At 51.1% G+C, this 22,967-nt stretch overlaps 1 protein-coding gene across 2 annotated transcripts in view; it reads left to right on the forward strand.

Annotated features, from left to right (window-relative positions):
• Positions 1–22,967, forward strand: part of VPS13D (vacuolar protein sorting 13 homolog D) — a 2,738,381-nt gene that overhangs the window by 1,819,080 nt on the left and 896,334 nt on the right. For both annotated transcript variants that reach the window (XM_085608633.1, XM_085608634.1), the window contains exon 55: positions 10,516–10,624. In XM_085608633.1, coding sequence (XP_085464759.1) covers positions 10,516–10,624 — 109 coding nt within the window. The remainder of the gene's footprint in view (positions 1–10,515; positions 10,625–22,967) is intronic.

Raw genomic sequence — 22,967 nt, forward strand, 5'->3', positions numbered from 1 at the left:
CTGGCCCCCCTGCAGGGCACCTTCACGGGGAGCGCAACGGCGCACCCCGTCTTTACTTCTCCTTGGGGGCAGCCCCCAGGACCTGATCTACCCCGGGGTCATCTCTGAGACCGGCGGCGGAGCCCCACGTGCTTCGTCGTCGGTCTTCTTAGGGGTCAAATGTTGCCTTCCTTCCGGGGGCCATATCTCAGCCCCTGGGGGTCCGATCTGCCCCATTTTCGCGTCTTCTTGCTCATGGTGGCGTCCCCCAGCCACTGGGAGCACTCTCCCTCGCCCTCCGTGTCTCCAAGAGGGTGGATTCAGCAGGAAGCTATCTTCACTGGCTCCCTGCGCCAGCCTTTCGCCTGGCTCTCCTCCTTGGCCTCTCTTCTCCCTGTGCAGAGGCTACTGCTTCTGCCCACCCGTCCTGGGCTCTTCTTCTGGTGCTGATAGGGTCCTGGGGGCAGTCAGGGGGTCTCTCCTTCCAACTGCCCATTGTGCCAGGCTCCAGCACCTTCAGCCTCAACAGACCACACCCCTGAGAGAGCTTCCCTTCCTGTGCAAGCACTTTTTAAAAGTTGAGTAGGGGGCTGGCAGGTAGTCTCTGTTGGTCCTATCAAACAGCGACACATCACTTCCCTGCCCCTGCTCCCTCCTTCTTGTCCAGCCTCTGGGTTTGTTCAAAATGGCGCCGTCCAGGGTCTCTGGCCACGTGCTCCCCTTCTCCCAGTGCTGACTTCACCTTGGTTCAGCTTGGTGCCTGGCACCCAGCGACAGCGGTTGATGGATTGGCCTGTAGCTACACCTATCTCCTTTCCCTTGGAGGGAAGATCTTCGCTCTGGGAAGAAAGGTCATTAATCTAACCTGCCAGGGCCAGACCCCAGCCATGGACACAGAGAAATATAACATTTCTGGATGACCCAAAAGCAGTACAAATATGACTTTGAACTCTGCAGAATACTTCTTTTCACATCAGCTACAATGGACTTTAGTGCGTGTCTGGAATCTGTAGGCCTTGTGGGAGTCACTCTAGCCATGGGCCCCACATCCCCATAGGAGAATAATGAAGTGAAAACACAGTAAAACACACTGACTTTCCCTGACATGTTTCTTTCCAGTGTATAAAGCCTATTCCATGTCACCACCCAATTCTGCATAAGTCCTGCCACACCATTCACTTTGTAGCTGCTCCTGGACTGCGCACGCTAGGAATGTCCCCTGCGCAGCCCGTACACGTGTCCACACGCATGTACATATGTGTCTGCATGTAACCAGCCCATTGTCCCTTACTCCATCTGCTGCGTGGTGCCCTGGTCAAGCCAGGGGGACAGCAGTAAAATCCCCATTCACTGTGGGTGAGTCCCAACTTATGAGGCTCCCCCACAGTAAAAGCTCAACAATTAGGTGCTCAAAAATCAAAAAATCCGGGCGGCCCATAGTGCCAGAACCACCCTCTAATAGCAGCTGAATACAGTGCTGAGTCAAATAATGAAACATTCTTTCGAACCTATTCACAAGATGGACATGAAGTTCCCATCCTGTAAAGTGGCTCTCCTCCTAGCTCTCACTTCAGCGAGAAGGGTTGGTGAACTCCAGGCTTTTACTACTCAAGAACCTTCCTTACAATCCAATCATGACAAAGTTATTCTACGAACAAACCCTAAGTTCATCCCCAAGGTTCCTTCGGACTTTCACCTTAATAAGATAATTATTTTGAAATCATTCTTTCCAAAACCACGGACTGTAGCGGAGCGTGCTCTGCACTCTCTAGATGTTAAACTGTGCCTAAACTTTTACCTGAAAAGGACAAAATCATTTTGCAAGTCAAATCAACTTCTTACAGCGTACAGTGCACCTATAAAAAGGCCTCCCTACAGAGCATTTCCTGATAGATATCAAGTGCCATATTTTTCTGTCATCAGCAAGCGGGCCACCCTCTGATGTCAAGAGTCCGTGCCCACTCTACTAGAGCAATAGCCACATCTACAGCACTGTTTGCAGGTGTGTCCCAGTCTGACATTTGTAGTGCAGCAACTTGGAGGACGCCACACACATTCACCAAGCACTACTGCTTGGACGCTGAGAATAAGCGAGATGCGGCAGTGGGAAAAGCAGTTCTCGGACATCTTTTTCAATAAGGTGAGCCTTCTTTTCTTTGGTCCCTTCCCACCATCCTGTACTTTCTCACATTTTCGATGATTTATGGTATATATGTATACTTTGAATGACTTTACTTATGTATTTATATGAGTATATTAATGTATGCAGGAACTACTATTTTGTGTGCCTATCTGCAGTTACTATATGACATGGAAATGTGTTACTCACTGCTCGCTATTCTGATTCAAGCATGTGAATCTATGAAAGCTCCAATACTTGAGTAAGAAACAAGTTACTTACCTGTAACTGTAGTTCTCCAGTATTGGAATCTTTCATAGAATCACATGCAACCTGCCAGCCTCCCCTGGAGAAGGCTCACTTAACTATCTCAGTTTTTTCTACCTGTACGCATTTGTGCTTGGAAAATCTGAGGGACTGGAGCTTCTCTCAGGAAGGTTCTACAGGGTGATGTCTACTGATAGGCTAGTTCTAAGTTTGGTCCTTTTTATTAAAGGACAGAGATATGTTAGGGCCTCATGTTCTATGTCTAATAGGACATTTCTTTTAATAACACCGGGGACTCCCATCTCGACGACGGGGAATGATTCAAGCATGTGAATCAATGACAGATTCCAATACTGGAGAACTACAGTTGCAGGTAAGTAACTTGTTTCTTCTGTTAGTTTATGACAAACCCCAGATCCTGAAGGAGGAATAAGGCTAACTGAAGTTGACAGCGGCGATGCGCCAGGTCTTGATTCATCAAGAGTATGACATCTATTAGGACTATTAGTCTGACCCCTTCGAGCCCACTGCCACTCTTTGGTCAGCTAAAGTACCATAGTGAAGCATCACTGTTTGGAGGAGAGACAGAACGGGAGGTATGTGAATTTGTAGATCTGTTAATCCCACTCAAGCTGCAGAAAATGCTTGTGTCATGGAAAAATTGGGGATGGTTACATAAGCATCCTTCAGATCGAGTCGTACCAACCAATCATTTGGGAAAAGGAGGTCTCTGAGGAGATGCATACCCGCCATTTTAAAGTGGCAATATACTATCCATGTGTTGAAGTCTTTTAGATTGATCACAGGCCGATGGCCCTCGTCCCTTTTCTCCTCCAAAAAGATGTTGCTGAGAAACCCTCTGGAGTGGAGAGAAATGGGCACTATTGCTGTTTTCTCTTAAATAGCACATACCTCCTGCTCCATGGTAACTGTCCCCTCTTGAGAAAGGGAAAGGGGTCTGGTACAAGTTCTTTGGTGTGGGGTCTCGTAAAACTCACAATGGTTTGAAGTACCCATGCATCTCATGTTATCTCACAATCGTAACCTGCCTCCTACTTCTTGTTTAGAAGAAAGAATATTGTTTACCGTTGGTTCTTCTTGGTGCTTTGCTGGTGCCTTGGAAGGCTCGTCTTTTGTTGAGGCCTCCGCCGTCGCCACGAGTGGGGGAAAAACACCAGAGCTTCCTTTGATCTTGCCATTGCATCGTGTTTCGTCTGGGCCTTGTGAGGGGCTGGGGAGTAGGGCCGACCGGGCAAGCACCACTAGGCTCTACCGGCACCTCCAAAAATGTTTTGGCGCATAGTCTGATGCGCCTTATGGAGGGAGGAAAAGGTTGTCATGAATTTAGTGAGCCACAGATCCCGCTTGCATAATGGCCAATTCACCCAGTTTTAGATGGTTTTTGATCAAGAGCAATCTCCTGCACTCCGTGGCTAATGTGCAATTCACATTACCCAGGAAGCAGAGCATTGGTTGGGCCTATCCAGATAGGACTATCTGGGTCAATCTGATTGCCAGTCTTTTTGGTCTCTTCAGCCATGTCTTGTATTTTTGTAGATGACCCCAGCGCCTTGTGTACCTTGTCCTGAAAGGATTTCCACAAAGGCCCTTTTCTGATATACTCTGTCACAAAGGTGGCGAATTGGTTATCGATTTCAGGGGGACAGGCCACTTTCCCTGCCAGGAATGGTCATCAGCAATCTGCCTTCAATTTTCCCCGAACCTCTCTATCTATAGATTTCTTAATGCAGCTACCCACTGCCATTTTCCTCCACCATGGGATATTTGGAGCCTCCTTCGGCCGCCACAGTCTACTGGATCCTGGTTCCTCGCTAGCTTCCCCATCTTGATTATCAGAGTTGTCCCTGGCATCAGCATCCTCTCCCCGTGCAGAGTAGGGATTTTCATTAGGGGTATTTCCAGGATGTTTATTATCCCTGTGCTCATCTGAGATGTCCATCCACCTTTTTAGTAAGGCTTTGCACAGCCTTTCAAAGGTGTCTGATGGCGGAGAAGTGGCCTGTGTTTTTGTTATGGCTTTGGTGTTGCCTTTGAGTATAAGGGCACCCAGAGTATCACCAGGGGCTGAGGGGGCCCGATCCTCCCTCCCAGGGGTTTGAATGCTGCTCTGGGCCATCAGCAGGTCTATTTGCCAACTCAGGGGCTCTAAGGCTGAGGAAATCGTTCTTTGCAATGATGCTTCAATAGTTGCCACAAGCGCCTCGTGAATGGGCAGGAACACCTGCTCGTCCTCTACTATTTCCATAGAGCCCCTGTCTGCCCCTGTCATGTGAACTCCGGTGACCTTCCTTCTTATACTAGCTCTACCTAATGTGAAGGGTGTAGATGGTCCTCCCTAAAGACCATTATGTGTACCAGTGCCTTGACAGGTACCAGTGCTTGTTTTATTTGTTGAGTGAGAACACCCTCTAATTCAGACCGGTTGAAGTTCAGGAGAAAAAGGATGGCTCCGTGGTCGATGCACCGCTTGGACTGGAGGGTGAAACTGACAGTACCGCCAATCACTCGAGATTCAAAGCCTCCTTTCCCTAGCATAAGGAGAGACCAACGAGACACGTGGAGGTTTACGCCTACAGCAGCATGCGCCGCCTAGTGGCGCAAAACAATCATCAGGCTCCTGTGACTAGAGCAAATACTCCACCCCCGCGGGCCATATCCGAGTGAAGAGGTCTTCCTTCCACAGCAGTCCAGCTCCGGGGAGGAGATGAGCCACCGCACACCACTTGTACTCGACACCACATGTGAGTGAACACGCGCGTAGGGAGGAGTGCGGCTCCCCTAAACAATAGCGCCGGCTTCGCTCCAACAACTTAGGAAAACCTGCGTTAAGGGTTTGAAATAGCTACCAAAACCAGTGAGTAGTAATGAAAACATCACAAGTAGTATTCAACAGAGAATTAGACATTCACAAAGAAAAAAACACTTATCTAGGGAAAAAGAAGTGCTTTTCTTTGTGCATGGCAATAAAGAACTAAAAGCATTGCTACTGGTGTATAGTGTTGACATTTCAAACAGCCGCGGCACATGCAGGTAAGAGCGTGAGGCTGTGGGACCTGGTTGGGGGGGGATTTCGATGGACGATAACGAGGGAAAATAAAATAAATAATTAATTTTCCCTCGTCGTCGTCAGTCAAAACCCCCCTCCCGGCCCACCGCTCTTACCTGCACGGTCCAAGGCTGGTTTCAAAGACTCGTGGGATATGTAGTCTTTTTTTGTTAATGAGTATAAACGTTGGTTATTGGCCTGCTGAGACAAGTAAATGGAAAGAGAATGCATAATCTGAGCCTCCGGTTAGGAAGTTAGGAACAATTTTCCTTATGGATGTGAGGATTATGCTGGATCACAGTTTGCTTACCACCAAATAAGCCATATCCAACTTGAAGTAAAATCTATTAAAAGTGGAGTGTGCGGGACGATCTGCAGCATTCATAATGTCCTCGAATCTCTCCCTATGGAGAACACCTTAGAGGCCATTGCCCTCTAGCAGAATGGGTCTCGAACATGGTTAGGTCAATGCCTGCCTCTTGCATGACCCATCATGCAGTTGTGGGAGAGGAGACCATCGTTTTTTATAATGCAATCAGGAGTTGTCTCTCGCCCGGAGAGCAAAATTCCTCCGACATCTGTTCGTATGATTTAAGGCACTGAACCACGCAGAGCTTTGGGGAGTCTGGGAAGGTCGTATGCTCTAAGATTTTAGTATTGGATTTGGTTCTCCTAGACTCCGTGAAGGTAACTCCGGATGAGGAAATAATTCTGCTCGTTATGTCAAGGGCTAGGACATCGGATACCCTTCTGCATGAGACTAAACATAGCAACATTGCCAATTTGAGAGCTCTTTGTCGGACAAAAACCTGTCTGGCTGCCAGGAGAGAAAAAGGTTGAGAACCCAGTTGATATCCCAAAGTGCGGAGTATCTAGGCGATGCCGGCAACAACAGTCTGATTCCCCGAAGGAGACTACATACGAGAGCATGTTCTCCCACTGGAGCCCCATCAACTGGAATATGGCCGGCCGAGATTGCAGAGCGGAAGGTGTTTATGGATCGATAAGCCAAACCCTCTGTGGCTAGTTCTGCTAAAAAATTCACTATCTGTACTATCTTGGTGACTAAGGGATCCAAACCCCGTCGCAGACACTAACGTAATCATTGGGTCCAAGCTGACCTGTATCTTTTGACCGTACTGTCTGCCCAGGCTTTGGCCAGGAGCACTGGAGCCTGGTGCGAAAAGCCTGGGACCCCCCATCATTCCCAGTAATTTGCCAGGCCATCAGGACTATGGAGCCCCCCAGGACTAGCTAGTGGGGAATCTAGTCCGGATTGAGAAGGAGGTGAGGAAACTGGGGAGATGGATTGGAGAATCCCAGGAAAGTTCCAGTAGAACTGGAAACCACACTTGAGATCTCTAAATCGGAGTGACCATTACGGCGTACGCCTGATCTGGGCCGATACCTGAGTGATCATGGCAAAGGGGGGAAAGGCATATCCCTGCTCCTGGGCCCAATCCTGCTGGAAAGCATCTGTCGCGGCCGCCAGGGGAACTGGTCTCCAGCTCAAGAACCAGGGTAACTGGTGGTCCAACCGGTATGCAACCAGGTCCACTGAGAACGGACCCTATCTCCTCTGAAGTTGGCAAACACCTCCGGGTCTACTTTCTATAGGCTGGTATCCGGCAGAGTGCTTGCAATGTTCAACACTCCGCCCATCATCCCCTTTGGAATCCTGCAGATGGCTGGAGTGCCAGTCTACCTCTTGGTCTCGTTCTCTTGGCCTGGGAGGTATTCCGCTGTCACGGATACATGCTTATCTAGGCAATACTGCTAAAAATTGGTCGCTAGATCCGAGAGAACTTTGGAATGCGTACCCCCGAGATGGTTGATGTATCAGACGGTTGACACATTGTCCATCTTGAGTAGCACACAAGTCTGAGCTCTGTCTTTCATCCAACATCGGACCGCAGAAGAATCCATTAGAAGCTCCAAACAGTTGATGTGTAACAGTTGTTCTTGAGGTGACCATGATCCTCCCGTTGAGAACTCACCACACTGAACCGGATCTGCTGGTGTCTGATTCTATGACCAGGTCCGAGGCAGAACCGAAGATCGCTATTTCATTCCAAGCCTCCATGTGCGAGAGCCACCATGATTTTTCCTCTCTTACCTCGTCCGTGAGAACGACCATCTGGGAGTAAGTGAGGCTCTTGTTGAGATGAGTTTCCTTGAGCCCTAGCAGGGCCCGATAATGTATTGGGCCCGGGAAGATGGCCAAGATTGAGTTGGAGAGGAGGCTCACAAGCTGGGCAATCTGACAAAAAGAGGGGTGCGTGGTTTGGCCAGTGTACGGCACAGTTCGTGGTTTTTGTCATTTTGCACGATGGAAGACTGAGGTTAAAGGTCGTGGAGTTGATCGTAAACCCTAATATGATTGCTGTATGTGATAGGATCAGGACGGACTTCACCTCGTTTATCACGAAACCCAAACCGCCTAAAAGGTCTATCACAGTCTGCAAGTGGATTGACAGCTGGAGAGGGCATTGGTCCATGACGAGCATGTTGTCCAGATACACGATGAGGCAGATGACCCATGCTCGAAGGTGTTCCACCACCAGTTCGAGAAACTTGGTGAAGCACCAGGGAGCTGAGGACAGTCCGAAGGCAGGACTTGACAATTTGAACGCCTGCTTGCGCCACAGGAATTGGAGAAAACGCCGGGAGGGGCATATATAGCTCCACTGACGTCATGTCCGTGGACAACGTCAGGGCGGAGCCGGACGGCGCCGCCCCCCGGCGCGCAGCGGTGCTGCTGCAGGAAAAGTTTTCCGGATCCAGTCTGACACCTGGGGGTAGTCTAAGTTAAGGAATCTGCGGCTAGACTATGTCTCTACCAGATACATCATTACCGAAGGTAAGTAACTCGTTTGTCAAAAGGGATCCAATTCACCGATCGAGAGTGCAGGATTTGGTCAGGGTCCAGCATGTCCGACTGTGACGTCTCCGCTGGAGTCTCACTAGGGGAGGAGGGGAAGGCCGCCATGGCTTTGGATGACCCTGCCTCCTCATCTGAAGGATCGTCAAGCTGCAAGTCGGGGGATGGGGGTGGGGCTTCGTGCTGGGATTCTGAGTCAGTGGGGGGTAAAGCTGGAATGCTCTTCACCATAAAGTCATGTTTTAATCGCTCAAAAGAATCCAGGTCCACACCCTCCTCCCTAGGGCGCTTTGCTGGTGGTACATCTGGGTTTGGAGGAGGTGGGAGAATAGGGGGAGTGAAAGGCCCCACAGGTGCTGCCTGAGATCTCTTGGCACACTCACTGGCAATATGCTGGGCGAGGTGTTATTCCATGGGACCTATAGCCTCATGTACCGCACGGTAGATAGAGGCATCCACCACATTCTAAAACTCCTCATCCCAAGGGAGACAATCCGAAGGGTCCTCACAACCCCCACTGAGGTTTCCATGCTAAAATGAAGGGTTCCTTTAACCAGGGGAAAAACATAATGGGGAAAACTGCGCCTGAACAGGAGTTATACCCTTAAGGAGCCACTCATGCTGCACAACCCTTGGTAGGGAAATATGGGCAGTCAGGTAGCTCCAAAGCATTTTAGGCTGCTGGCACAGTCAAGTATTTAACGTGGTCACACAGCAAGGGACCTAACCCCGGCAACATTTTCCCCTTGGTGCACGATATTGAATGGGGTAGATTGCATGGGACCGTGTTCCCCTATAGACTTAATGGTCAATGTAAAAATACAGACCCCGGTGGGGCGTCGGCATAGTATGCAATACTGACCCTAGACAGGGCGTGAAACCTAGCCTGTGGACAATGCACTATAAAGACCCATCCGATCCTTTCAGTTGAAACTGACAGGAATTGCGCGTTGGGGGGAAAGAGAGACCGATGCAGTCAAGTGCCACCTGGCGGGCTGAGGTCTGCACCACGCGCAGCACCTTCAGCAGCAGTCGCTAAGCAGCGGAAAGACACTCCCATGACTAGGCCTAAGCGGTAATTTCGCGTTCCGCGGCGGGGGAATGCGGAATTGTCCAAATTTCTGCGTTCTGCGGCTTTGCGGAAATTTTTGCATGTTCGCATTCTCAAAATGCGTGTTCGCAAGATTTTTCCCCCCGAGCACACAAACCGTGTTCGCGAACAGGAAAAAAGCATCGCAAACAAGCAATTCCGCGTGTTCGCGGAATTTCTGCGTGCTCGCGAAGATTTTTTACCGTTTCGCGGAAATTTGCGTAGCATGACTACGCAAATTCCACCCACCCCTACCCGTGACCTGGCCAATGAAAGCTCTTTGTGCTGTCTACACACCACACACTTTAATGGCCAAGAACAGCTAACCAAACATTTGCAATCACCATTAAAGAAGAAGTGAGTAAACACACTTAACTGAGGCTGGGAGCAGCGACGAAAGGGGGAGATCAGAGAGTAGAGAGGACTATTACAGGCACAAGTGAAACCTGATTGGTTACTGCTATGGACTGCTGTTGGACTGTGATTGATTATGCTCGTTACTTGATTCCCAGAGACTTTTGGGACTATTCGTTTTTTCGCTTTAAAGTGGAAGTTTAACAAAATTGTGTTTTAAAAAGGTTGCTGTTGAATAAAAGAGAAGAGAGATAAGTATAATCCTCGCCTCCGGTCCTGACTTAGAATTGGCCTTCTCTTAAGAACTCTTTTGTTGGCAGTATTAATTCTGGTTATGATTCAAAGATTGTTATTCCTTCATGTGACGTTAAGATTTTGAGACTGATATTGTTAAATTAAAAGATGTTTTGTACCTATTTATAAACTATCTGTCCAGAAATGACGTGTGAAGATTAGTCTTTTTAAATAATGCATTACCTCAAGATGTCTAATTCATTGTGCTATTAGTCTATGCAACAGTGGGCACTGCATACTGGACATCATGCTTAAGCAGTGGAAGTGCTGGAGCTATCATGTTCACGTGGGACACTTGTTTGTGTATGTGAGAGATGTTAAAAGCATCCAGTGATTTAAAAAATGTACTGGTCATCGTAATGCTATGTTTGTCATTCATTTATTTCTGCATCTTTCCTGTGAATTATTATATGGTTAATTGAAATGTATATTCTGTTTGCATGGAAATTGCTGTGATATTTTAGTTTTGAAGAGGAAACTGGCAGACCTCTTGCTCCATATAAAGATGGGTCACATGCAGAACTTGTCCTGGATGTTGAACCAAAGACACAAAGAGTCATACTTAAAAAAAAGGTATGTACCTGCTGCCGTGGCAGTTTTACGTGTCTATGTTGTATGATTACTAGGTGTTGAACCCGATTGTTTTCTACTTTCTGCACACTACCTTTTAAATTGGATTCCTTATACCTTCTTCTTTTAGATCTTTTGTAATTATGGGAATTTATTACTTTCTTGGGAATTCTAATCAGGCACCACGGTGCCAATTTTCTGTCTCTTGTATAATAACGTTTCAGACTCTAGACACCACATAGTTTTGCACTTCTAGTTGTAAAAACTTTGGGCCTGGTTACGATCTCGGCGGATGGGATTCTCCGTCACAAGCATGACGGATATCCCGTCCGCCGTATTACAAGTTCCACTGTATCCTATGGAAATTGTAATACGCCAGACGGGATATCCGGCACGTTTGTGACTGAGTATTCCATCCGCCAGGTCATAATCAAACCTTTTATTAAGGAAAGGTTAACAGAAACATTGTTTATTGGTCAAATGTAGGTATGAAATAAAGTCTCTGCATTTAAAAATGTGGTTGTTCTTTTATGGACCTCCAATCATTGGTATCCCAGTGTATACCTCTGTCTCATGTCCTTCTTTGGGGCCCGCTCTAGTTCTTGTTACGACTAAAGATCAGTTGCCATTAAATCAACAAAATTTGTATTTTGTCTTTACTGTGGGTCTATCATTAAGTCACTTCTTCAAAGAATCGAGAAGTAGAACAAAAAATAACTGCAATTCAAATTAAATGCACAATGCAGCATGATTATTTATAAATTCTAGTTAAAGTGAAACAGAATGAGATGTCATAATTTAGGAATAGTATAAAAGATTCAGTGGCAGTACATAGGTCAGAGTTTCCATAGAAAAGATTTTTTTTTTGTTTCTTTAATAACTTTGGCTCCTTTAGCATTAGCTCCTTCATGGAAATATATCGCTGATCTATCAAGAAAAAAAAGGGGGGGGGGTCATTTCCCATGTTAATTCCCATAGGTAACTTTGCTTTCCAATACAGAAATAATTGCTGGATGGAATTACACCAGATTTGGCGAAAAGTTAGAACTTGACTGAGAATGCACTTTTTGTGATTTATTGTGCATTCATTCAGAATTTTTTTAAGCTAACCACATTTAATGAGGGGTTCGGATTGGGCATGAGGGGTTAGCTCTCAAAAAAGATTAGAAATATCTGCATGGTTGGTTCTGCAGTAGCACTGTGTGACCAAAATTAAAAAAATACTCTAAGCTGATTAGTTGAAAGAGCTTTTACTCCCATCAGCAATTTTGGTACTGCAGTCCCATCTTATTATACAGAAACAATCTTATTAGCTACCCGTAACATCAGAGAAAATGTTGCAACCTCCATTACAGGACATGGGGACTCGGTCCCTAAGTCCTGAGGAAAAAATGTAAGGATATATAAGGGGTTTGGATGAGAACATCTTAACCCCAAGCCCATGTGCGAGGACATAGGGACCCTACTAGCATATACATTATTTTTTGTAAAATGTGGTTGTTTTTGATGGTACTCCACGACTCAGAATGGGCCCCTGTGAGGTACTGAATTACTCCCTCTATGCTACTACTACTTGATTACTGGCGTACCAAAATATTCATCTTTTGAACGTCTTGCCTAGTGAGTGTTGGGGACCCTGCAATGGGTTAGGCCAGGACCTAGCCACAGGCCTAATCCTGAGGTCAACCCCCACTGTGCACAGCCAGAGTGTATGGCTGTTCCATGTGTGATGGCTATGGCCAGGGCCTAGGCCAAACCCCTTCTACGCCTGGCTGAAGGATGTGCGCAGTAGTGGTTGGGTGCCCCGCGGTGGGCTAGACGCAGGGCCTGGTCCTGCAGCCAACCCCTGCTGCACACAGCCGAAAGCCACGTGCAGCAGGTGTTGGCAGCAACATGGGTATCTGAAAGAAACACATTATTTTTTTTTTTTTTTTTTAAAAACCTTTATTTGTGCATAGTAAAAGAACAAATACGGGCCTACAACCATCAGGCCGGCCACAATACGGTTGAGCACAGAGACAAACAATACATCCCCTGTGCGTCAAGGTCAAGATTAGCAACGATTCAGGATTCATACACTGGAGGGATCCTTGACACCGGGGGAAGGAGAAGTGAAGGTTAATTTTAAGGTTTTCAAAAAAAAATTTTATCGGGAAAAAAGTCAGTAAAGGATAGAAACAAGGAGATTCGAGTCCGCAAGTCGGCTTCATACACTGGAGAGCAGCAGCATCATTAAAACAGCCATAGAAAATCTCATACAGTAAGGCGATGCAATTAGATAACAGGATCATCACAGTAGTAAATACGCACCCCCTAAAAGCCGCCCCCACTCAATCCACCCCACACCCGGACCCCGAATCGAAACAAGTATAGCGCAGAGACATGAAAGAAAGAGGCCCATAGAACTAAAAAAGAAACAGTAAATTACCCCCCCACCCTACACCAATGCGGAGGCTATGGCCTACCCCCCCCCCAGCATAGTGCCTGTCGCCCAATGAACCCGAAATATAGACGAGAGAGAAAGTAGGAATAGAGTAAAGAAACTAAGAGAAGAAAGAAGAAAGGAGGCGGGGAGGAGCCCACGTATCCTCAGGAGCGCCCGACACCACCGGCCAACCAAGCCTCCACACACTGAAACCCCACTACACCCAAAGGCGGTCGTGGGAAGATAGCATGTAACACCACGGAAATGAAGGCAGACAGATCGCGACGAGTGCGCACAACATAAGTAGACAATTCCAGTCCCAGTCCAGCCCGGCCGTGAAGCCATGATGATAGAAAGTAATCTAGCCCTGGCCCGATCGCGGGCGTACGATTAGACCCGCCCCCTCGTGAATGCCCCGCATCCCGAACAGACAAAGACAATATGGCCACTTGGGAGAAGATGGAGAAGTAGAGTCACAAAATGGCCGCCGATCATCTTGAAAGAAACACATTAGTTAGATTCTTTACCTTAGAATATCCCCAGGCTGGATCCGGAAAGATTTTTTCGTCAGCAGTACCCTTGCACGTCGGTAGGCGTCGTCTGCGACTCCGCGTCCGTTGTCGGCGTCGTGATCGCCGGGATGACGTCGTCGGAGTACTTAGACGCCGCCCTCGCACGCTGACGTCAGTTCTTTTTTCCACGCCAGTAAGAGCAGATCCGAGAAGAGCATACCCTTTAGTCACTTTTTGACAAACTTTTTTGACTTTTTTGGTCTATTCTTCGAGTCGACCTCGATTCCTGGTGCCGGTAGGGATGCCCGGGTTCAAGCCGTGTGATGCCTGTCACCGCCTGATGTCGGTAACCGACCCCCACCTTCGGTGTCTCTACTGCCTTGGGGCCAACCATGATGACAAGTCGTGCCCCGACTGCCGGGCCTTGACCTCGAAGGCTAGGCGGGAGCGGTCCCGCAAGCTCCTCGAGATCCGTCAGTCGTCTCCGCGTCGCTCGAGGTCCCGGTCGAGGAGGAGGTCGAGGGTCGGGTCACGGAGCCGAAGTCATCACAGCTCGTCGGGTTCGAAGTCCTCGCATTCAGGTAAGTCGAGGCATAGTAAGAAGAAGTCGAAGAAGCGACACCGCTTTTCTGACTCCCCTCGCCGGTCGCGCGACTAGGCCGAGGGTTCGGGTGGCACCACCCGCGCGGCTCAGCCGGAGTCGCAGGAGTCGCGTCCGGCACCATGCCCTCTGGTCCCTGGGCCTCATGCGACTCCGGACAAGGTTCGAGACTTCCTCGTGGCCATGAGGAGTCTCGCTCCGCCGTCGTGGCCTGTCAGTGCTCCTTCGGGCCCCGCCTGGGAGGCCTAGCGAGCCGGCGGCTCCCGCTCCGTCGCCGACTTCTATCCTGACGCCGCAGGTCCCCGTGGGATCCAGGCCTGGATCCCGGTCGACCTTACTACCCCTGCGCCGGCGCCGACCCCTATGGTGCCGACCGGCGCCGATGGATGAGCATTTCATCTACCACCCGGCTCCGTCCTTTCTCCCTGTATACCAGGAGACTGATGACGGGGAAGGACTGGGAGGGGTCTGAGGACCCTCTGGCACAGCCAGTTAAGTCAGGACTGGGCAGACGAGCTGGGGGATGCCAGTGGTCTCGACACTTCGCCTGAAACTGGCTTCATCTCTCCTCCCTCCGTGGCTACGGAGGAGGGTGCAACTTATTCTGTGGTACTGCGCAGGGCTGCCGAAGCCCTTCACCTGGAGCTCCCTGCAGCGGCCTTGAGGACTAACCTCTGTCAGTGCACCCCACCCCTGAGAGTCTGGTTATCCAGGTCTCTACGTCCCAGACCGCCTTCCCGTCCGCTCCCCGGATCGGGAATCCAAAAGGTTGGAACAGTTTGGGAAGAAACTGTTTTCCTCCCTCAGTTTGGGGTTGCGGTCCATTAACACCGCGTGCCTTTTGGACCGTTACACCCACTCCTTGTGGGATACGGTGGCGGACGTACTGCCCCAGTGTCCGGAGGAGGCCTGGGCACGGCTCGCCCAGGCTCTTGCTGAGGGGCAGGATGCAGCAGGGTACTCCATTCGATGTGGGCTTGACACCACGGACTCGCTAGGTAGAGCAATTGCGACAACGGTGGCGATTCGTCGCCATGCCTGGCTGAGATCCACAAATTTCTCCGGGGATGTCCAGAGCACTCTCATGGACATGCCCTTCGATGGCCGTCGCCTTTTTGGCGACAAAGTGGATAGTGCGCTGGAGCGCTTTAAGGACTCCAGAGCTACGGCCAACTCCTTGGGCCTCTCGGCCCCGCGCCCACAAGCTTCCGCTTTTCGCCCCTTTAGTGGCCAAGGAAGGGGCGCCCCGCACGTCCGTCTAGCCACAGGCTGCAGAACCAGCCTCAACGTGGTCGCGGACGTGGATTCCGCCGTGGCGGAGCAGGAGGACAGGGAGCCGGTCAGCCCACATCTTCTCCCGCAGCATCTGCCTCAAAGCCTTCCTAGTCCGACCTTTCAGGCCCATTCCACGCCAGTGGGAGGCAGAGTTCGCCATCACCTGCTGCACTGGCATACCATCACGTCGGACAGGTGGGTGCTGCAAATCGTCCGAAGGGGCTACTCCCTCCACTTCGAGGCGACCCCTCCAGCCAAGCCACCGCAGTACCACCGCATGTCGGGGGATCACTTGCAACTTCTGCAGGAGGAAGTTACGGCCCTCTTGGCCAAGGGGGCCATCGAGCGCGTTCCTGGCCCAGAAGTAGGCCGGGGTTGTTACTCCCACTACTTTCTGGTTCCAAAGAAGGGCAAAGGGGGGCCTATGCCCTATCTTGGACCTCAGGAGTGTCAACGCCTTCCTCCGAAAGGAGACGTGCAAGATGCTCACTTTAGCTCAGGTTCTGCCTGCCCTAGACCCTGGAGACTGGATGGTAGCATTGGACTTTCAGGGCGCTTATTTCCACATCCCTGTCCTGCCGGCCCACCGGTGTTACCTACGGTTCACGGTAGGCCACGAGCACTTTCAGTTTACCGTGCTCCCCTTCGGCCTCACCAGTGCCCCTCGGGTGTTCACGAAAGTGATGGCGGTGGTCGCAGCTCATCTGCGCAGATTAGGGGTTCCAGTCTTCCCCTATCTCGACGACTGGTTGTTGAAGGCGGTTTTGCCCCGAACAGTCGTCTCCCACCTCCAGACTATGGCCGACCTCCTGCATTCGCTGGGGTTCTCCATCAACGTGCCGAAGTCACATCCGAGTCCCTCCCAGAAGCTCCTCTTCATCGGAGCGGTTCTGGACTCGGCGCAGTTTCGGGTCTATCCTCCCGAACAGCGGGTTCGGGATATTCAGGATCTGATTCCGCTCTTTCAGCCTTTATCCCGAGTTTCTGTCAGGTTGACCCTACGGCTACTAGGTCTGATGGCCTCCTGCATCTTGCTGGTACATCACGCCAGGTGGCGGATGCGGGCTCTGCAGTGGGACCTGAAGTTCCAGTGGGCTCAACATCAGGGCAACCTGTCTGACCACGTCCTGATCTCGGAGGGCACTGCAAGACAGTTGCAGTGGTGGCTCAGGGACCGCGATTGGGTCAGTGGCAGATCCCTCTCCCTACCCCAACCGGAGCACGTAGTGGTGACGGATGCGTCCCTCCTGGGAGGGGGGAGCTGGATGGGGGAGGCGGAGATCAGAGGCCTCTGGTCTCCGGCGGAGTCCCGGCTCCATATCAACCTATTGGAGCTGCGGGCGATCCGGCGTGCACTGAAGGCATTCCTTCCCTCTGTACGGGGAAGTGTAGTGCAGGTGTTCACGGACAACACCACCGCCATGTGGTATTGCAACAAACAGGGCTGGGTGGGGTCGTGGACCCTTTGTCAGGAGGCTCTGCGCCTCTGGACATGGCTGGAACATCAGGGCATCACCCTGGTGGTTCAACACCTGGCGGGCTCTCTGAAAGCCAGGGCGGACGAACTCTGCCGCCGGTGCATGATGGATCACGAATGGCGTCTGAACTCGGACGTGGCGCAAGGCCTCTTTCAGCGATGGGGAGATCCTTGGTTAGATCTATTCGCCACCGACGAGAACGCGCAATGTCCTCAGTTCTGCGCGTTGGAGTTTCCAAGGCGGCACTCGCTCGGAGACGCTTTTCGTCGCGAGTGGAGTTGCGCCTATACCACTTCTGCCCAGAGTGCTGAAAAAGATCCGGCGCGACCGGGCCCAAGTCATCCTTGTGGCTCCTGATTGGTTATGAAGATATTGGTATCCCGAGCTACTCAGTCTGTCAATCGATCCCCCGATTTGACTGCTGAAGTACTGGGTTATTTAGGACCCCAGCGGTGCCAGGGGTAGCACCCTATGACTTCGAGTTCTTCCTGTCTTGGACCACAGAAACACAGAGTCTTGCGGTGGCGTCAAAGATCGTTTTATTATTGACTGCAGCCAGTAACAGCAATCCTAGAAGTACACACGAGTATGTTCTCAGGAGACTGCTCAACATTACAAAACCAGTCTTCTCCTTATATACAAAATATCATGCTTCAGGCACACATTCCTCGTTTTACGATATGGTCATTCATATGTATTCATTACAAACGAAAAGGCAGAGTCATGATGACCATCCCACATTTCAGTTCAGCCAGCCCACAATTATTTACCCAGCGAGGCTCAGATCCCTCATCAGATATCAGCAGACCCCAATAAACACGGGCACCTCCTCCTCGTAAAACAGACCATAAAGCAGGAAGCAGAGTCAGGTGTGAAAGAGATTAGTTGGGGGCTTGTGTGGGATGATAGGCTTTATGGTGTGTCAAACCCTGATGCTAATCACAGGTGGCCGTAGGAAGGGGAGCTCGTGAGACCGGACTGACCTCGGGCAGTGGAGCCAGTTCGCACAGGTCACAGAGAAGTCAATAGAAGGTACATGTGTTCTGAAGGCCTATGCATGGCCTTAATGCGCAGCCTATGTGAGGGCAACCATAAGATGGCTACCGCTCTAAAATGGAACCCACGAAGTCAATGTGTAATATCATATACAAAGTGAATTTATCGATGAAACGTTATGCAAAACACTTGTACATACCGCATTGTCAATTCGCGGTTCGCTGATACCGAAATAGGCAGGGTTTGGCCATGCCTCCTACGTGGTCCCAAAATTTAAAGTACCACACTGCCTCTTCAGGAGGACCTTCTGTCGCAGCAGCAGGGGACGGTCCTCCACCCGAACCTGTCCAGCCTCCACCTCCATGCGTGGAGATTGAGCGGCGACAGTTGATGCCATTTGACTTTCCTCCTGAAGTCTGTGATGTCATTCTGGCAGCCAGGCGTCCCTCCACTAAAACGGTATAAGCCTGCAGGTAGAACAAATTTGTGGCATGGTGCACAGCAAAGGCTGTGGATCCCCTTTCCGCCCCTCTTTCTGAGGTTCTCCTCTTTCTTCTTTCCCTGGCCCAGCCGGCCTCTGCTCTGGGCACCCTCAAGGTATATCTTTCAGCTGTTTCTGCCTTCTTACAGCTTCCTGATCAGCCTTCTCTTTTCGAGTCCCCTGTTGTTGCTAGATTCTTCAAAGGCATTACTCGCATGTTTCCTCCTGTCCCTTTTGTAATGCCTCAGTGGGATTTGAACCTGATGTTAACCTATCTGATGTGCGCTCCTTTTGAGCCGCTTGACCAATGGAGCCATCAAGTGCGTTCCTGTCCCAGAAGTAGGTTGTGGTAGCTATTCCCACTACTTTCTGGTACCCAAGAAGGACAAGGGCCTGCGTCCTATCTTGGACCTCAGGAGCGTCAGTTGCTTCCTCCAGGAGAAGTTAAACATGTTGACGTTATCTCAGGTCTTGTCTGCCCTCGATGCCTATTTTCATATCCCCGTCCTGCCGGCCCACCGGCGCTACTTGCGGTTCATGGTAGGCCACAAGCATTTTTGGTTTACCGTTCTCCCCTTTGTCTTTACCAGTGCCCCTGTAGTGTTCACGAAAGTGATGGCGGTGGTCGCAGCCCATCTACGCAAGTCCGGGGTTTCAGTCTTTCCCTATCTCGACAACTGGCTGTTAAAGGCGGGCTCGCCCCAGGCAGTTGTCTCCCACCTCCAGACTACGGCCGACCTCCTGCATTCGCTGGTGTTCTCCATCAACGTGCCGAAGTCACACCTGATCCCTTCTCAGAAGCTCCTCTTCATCGGAGCGGTTCTAAGCGCGACACAGTTTGGGGTTTATCCTCCCGAACAGCGAGTCCAGGATATTCGGGCTATGATTCCGATCTTTCAGCCTCTATCCCGGGTTTTGGTCATGATGACCTTGAGGCTGCTGGGCCTCGTGGCCTCCTGCATCCTGCTGACCGATCATGCCAGGTAGCATATGCGGGCTGTGCAGTAGGACCTGAAGTTCCAGTGGGCATAGCATCAGGGGAATCTGTCTGATTGTGTCCAGATCTCGGAGGGCACTGCACGCCAATTGCAGTGGTGGCTCACGAACCAGGATTGGGTTAACGGCAGATCCCTTTCCCTTCCCCAACCAGAACACACAGTGGTAACAGACACATCCCTTCTGGGATGGGGCGGCCACATGTGAGAGGCGGCGATCAGAGGCCTCTGGTCTCCAGTGGAGTCCGGGCTCCACATCAACTTTCTGGAGCTGCAGGCAATCCGGCTTGCACTGAAAGCATTCCTTCCCTCCGTCCGGGGAAGAGTAGTGCAGGTGTTCACGAACAACACCACCGCCATGTGGTACTGAAACAAACAAGGCGGGGTGTGGTCGTGGACCCTATGTCAAGAGGATCTCCGCCTCTGGACATGGCTGGAACATCAGGGCATATCCCTGGTGGTTCAACACCTGGCAGGTTCCCTGAACGCCAGGGCGGAGGAACTCAGCCGCAGGTGCATGATGGATCACGAATGGCGTCTTCACTCGGACGTGGCGCAAGGTCTCTTTCAACAGTGGGGAGAGCATTGGTTAGATCTATTCGCCACCGACGAGAATGCGCAATGTCAGCAATTCTGCATGTTGGAATTTCCATGGCGACACTCGCTAGGCGATGCTTTTCGTCGCGGGTGGAGTTGCGGTCTTCTATACGCCTTTCTGCCCATACCACTTCTGCCCAGTGTGCTGAAGAAGATCAAGCGCGACCGTGCCCAAGTCATTCTTGTGGCTCCGGATTGGGCACGAAGAGTCTGGTATCCAGAGTTGCTCAGCATGGCTATCGATCCTCCAATCTGACTGCCTCTTCGGGAGGATCTTCTGTCGCAGCAGCAGGGGACCGTCTTCCACCTGAACCTGTCCAGCTGTTTCTGCCTTCTTACGGCTTCCTGATCAGCCTTCTCTTTTCAAGTCCCCTGTTGTTAATAGATACTTAAAAGGCATTACTCACACGTTTCCTCCTGTCACCTTTGTGGTGCCTCCGTGGGACTTGAATCTGGTGTTAACCTATCTGATGTGCGCTCCTTTTGAGCCACTTCATAATTGCCCTCTTCGTCTTCTGACTCTTAAGACCGCTTTCCTGGTTGCCATCACCTCTGCCAGAAGAGTGAGTGAGCTCCAGGCTCTTTCTTCTAAACCTCCTTTCCTGTCTGTCCATCTGGACAAGGTTGTTCTCAGGACTCGTCCTTCTTTTCTCCTTTAGGTGGTTACTGCCTTTCACATCGGCCAGTCTGTTACATTGCCCACCTTCTGTCCGCCTCCGCATCCCTCGAAAGAGGAAGAGAGGCTCCTCCATCTGGACCCAAAACGTGCGCTCTCCTTCTATTTGGACCGCACAAAACAGTTCCGGGTGGACGACCAACTCTTTGTTGGCTACGCCGGCGCTAAGAAAGGGCGGGCGGTGCACAAGCGAACCATCTCTCGGTGGGTCGTTTTGTGCATTAAGGCCTGTTATTCCTTGGCTAAGAAGTAACCTCCTGTGGGGCTGAGGGCCCATTCCACTCGGGCCACAGCGGCTACTACTGCTCTGGGACAGGGAGTCCCTCTGCAGGACATTTGTCAGGCAGCTACGTGGGCCTCCCTGCACACGTTTGCCATGCACTACTGTCTGGACAGCCAAGTCCAGAGAGATGGCTTCTTTGGCCGTTCCGTTCTCCAGGACTTCCTGGTGTGATCTTGGTTCGCAGACCCACCACCGGGGTTGGTTTTATCTATTCTAAGGTAAGGAATCAAAGTAACGTGTTTCTTTCAGATGAACAAGTTACTTACCTTCGGGAACTATATATCTGTAAGAAACATTAGTTATTTAGATTCCTTACCGCCCCACCCATCCTCCCCGTTCTGCGAACTGATATCTAGGGTTAAGGACATCCCTTTTAGGGTCCTAGATTCATGGCACCATTGTCGGTTTCTTTCATGGCTCTGCGTTCCTGGCGCGGAAAGCTATGTACAAGAACTGACGTCAGTGCGCAAGGGCGACGTCTAAGTACTCCGACGACATCATCCCGGCGATCACGATGCCAACAACGGACGCGGAGCCGCAGACGATGCCTATCGACGCACAAGGGTACTGCTGACGAAAAAATCTTTCCAGATCCAGCCTAACGCCTGGGGATATTCTATGGTAAGGAATCTAACTAAAGTTTCTTACAGATATATCGTTACCGAAGGTAAGTAACTTGTTCGTTAGTTATAGATCCCTTACCTTAGAATTACCTCCCCAGCATCAGACTGGATCCGGAAAGTTTTTCGTCAGCTGTACCTCTGCACGTCAGAAGGTTGTGTCGGTCAGCTCCGCGACCGTCATTGGCGTCGTGGTTGACGGGATGATGTCGCGGTAGCTACTTAGGCACCGCCTTCGCGCTCTGACTTCAGTTTTTTCTTTTTCCGCGCCAGCCAGCGCAGATCCGGAGAGAGCAGTACCTCCAGTCATTTTTTTACTGACTTTTTGACAACTTTTGTCAACAACCTTTTGAGTCCTCACAACTCCTGGTGCACGTAGGGATGCCATGCTTCAAGGCTGGCGGTTCCTGTAACCAACTGATTGTTGTGACGGATCTGCACCGTGTGTGCCTCCTTTGCCTGGAGCGCGACCACGACCCCAAGTCATGCTCCGATTGCCAGTCCATGGCTCCAAAGTCTTTGTGGAAGCGGTCCGAAAGCTTCTTGAGTGCCGGCAGTCAGCTCGGCGCCGTTCGAGGGCCCGGTTGTGAGGGAGGTTGAGCGACCGGTCGCAGAGCCATCATCACTCTTCTAAGTCTTCGCACTCGGGGTCAGGTAAGTCGAAGCACAAAAAGAAGTCAAAGAAGCGTTGTCGCTCTTCGGCTTCTCCCCATCGGTCGGCTGACGCGACGATGGATGCGGGTGATGCCCCTCACGCAGCTCCGCGTGCGGAGCCTAAAGAGCCAACTCCGAGTTTCCCTCCCTTCTCGGGACCCGGAGCGAATCCTGCACAGCTTTGTAAGTTCTACGAGGCGATGGATGCAATCTTTGGGCAGCCCGAACCCACTGGCGCGCCTTCTGGCCCCGTGGACTCGGTTGGCAAGCCTAGGCCTTCGCTGGCAGCTCCGGCGCCGCAGGCCCTCCTTGGATCCAGGCCTGGATCCGGATCGGCACCGGCTGACCTCATTACACCTCCACCGGCACCGCTTCCTCTGGCACTGCGCCTGGATTCGACGCCGGCTGGGACCCCAGCCGGCGTCGACCCCGGCCTCCATCCTGATGTGGACAGGGAGCCGGACCGGTGTCGCCCGGTGCCGAGCGGGAGTTTGTGCCTCTGTTCCCTCCTGGGGTCCCTTTTCGGCCGGATTGGCCCTCAGAGGAAGAGGAGGAAGACTGGGAGGGGTCAGGTTACCCTCTGACCAACCAGTTGGAGTATGACCCGGACTGGAGAGAGGACCTGGGGGATGCAAGTGGTCCTGATACATCTCCTGACCTTGGTATGTTGTCTCCTCCTGCCGTGGCTACGGAGGAGGGAGCATCATAGGCAGTGGTGTTGCGTATGGCGGCCGAAGCTCTCATCCTCAAGCT

The sequence above is a fragment of the Triturus cristatus genome, chromosome 1_2, assembly GCF_964204655.1.
Source record: "Triturus cristatus chromosome 1_2, aTriCri1.1, whole genome shotgun sequence".
Classification (NCBI taxonomy): Eukaryota; Metazoa; Chordata; class Amphibia; order Caudata; family Salamandridae; genus Triturus; species Triturus cristatus.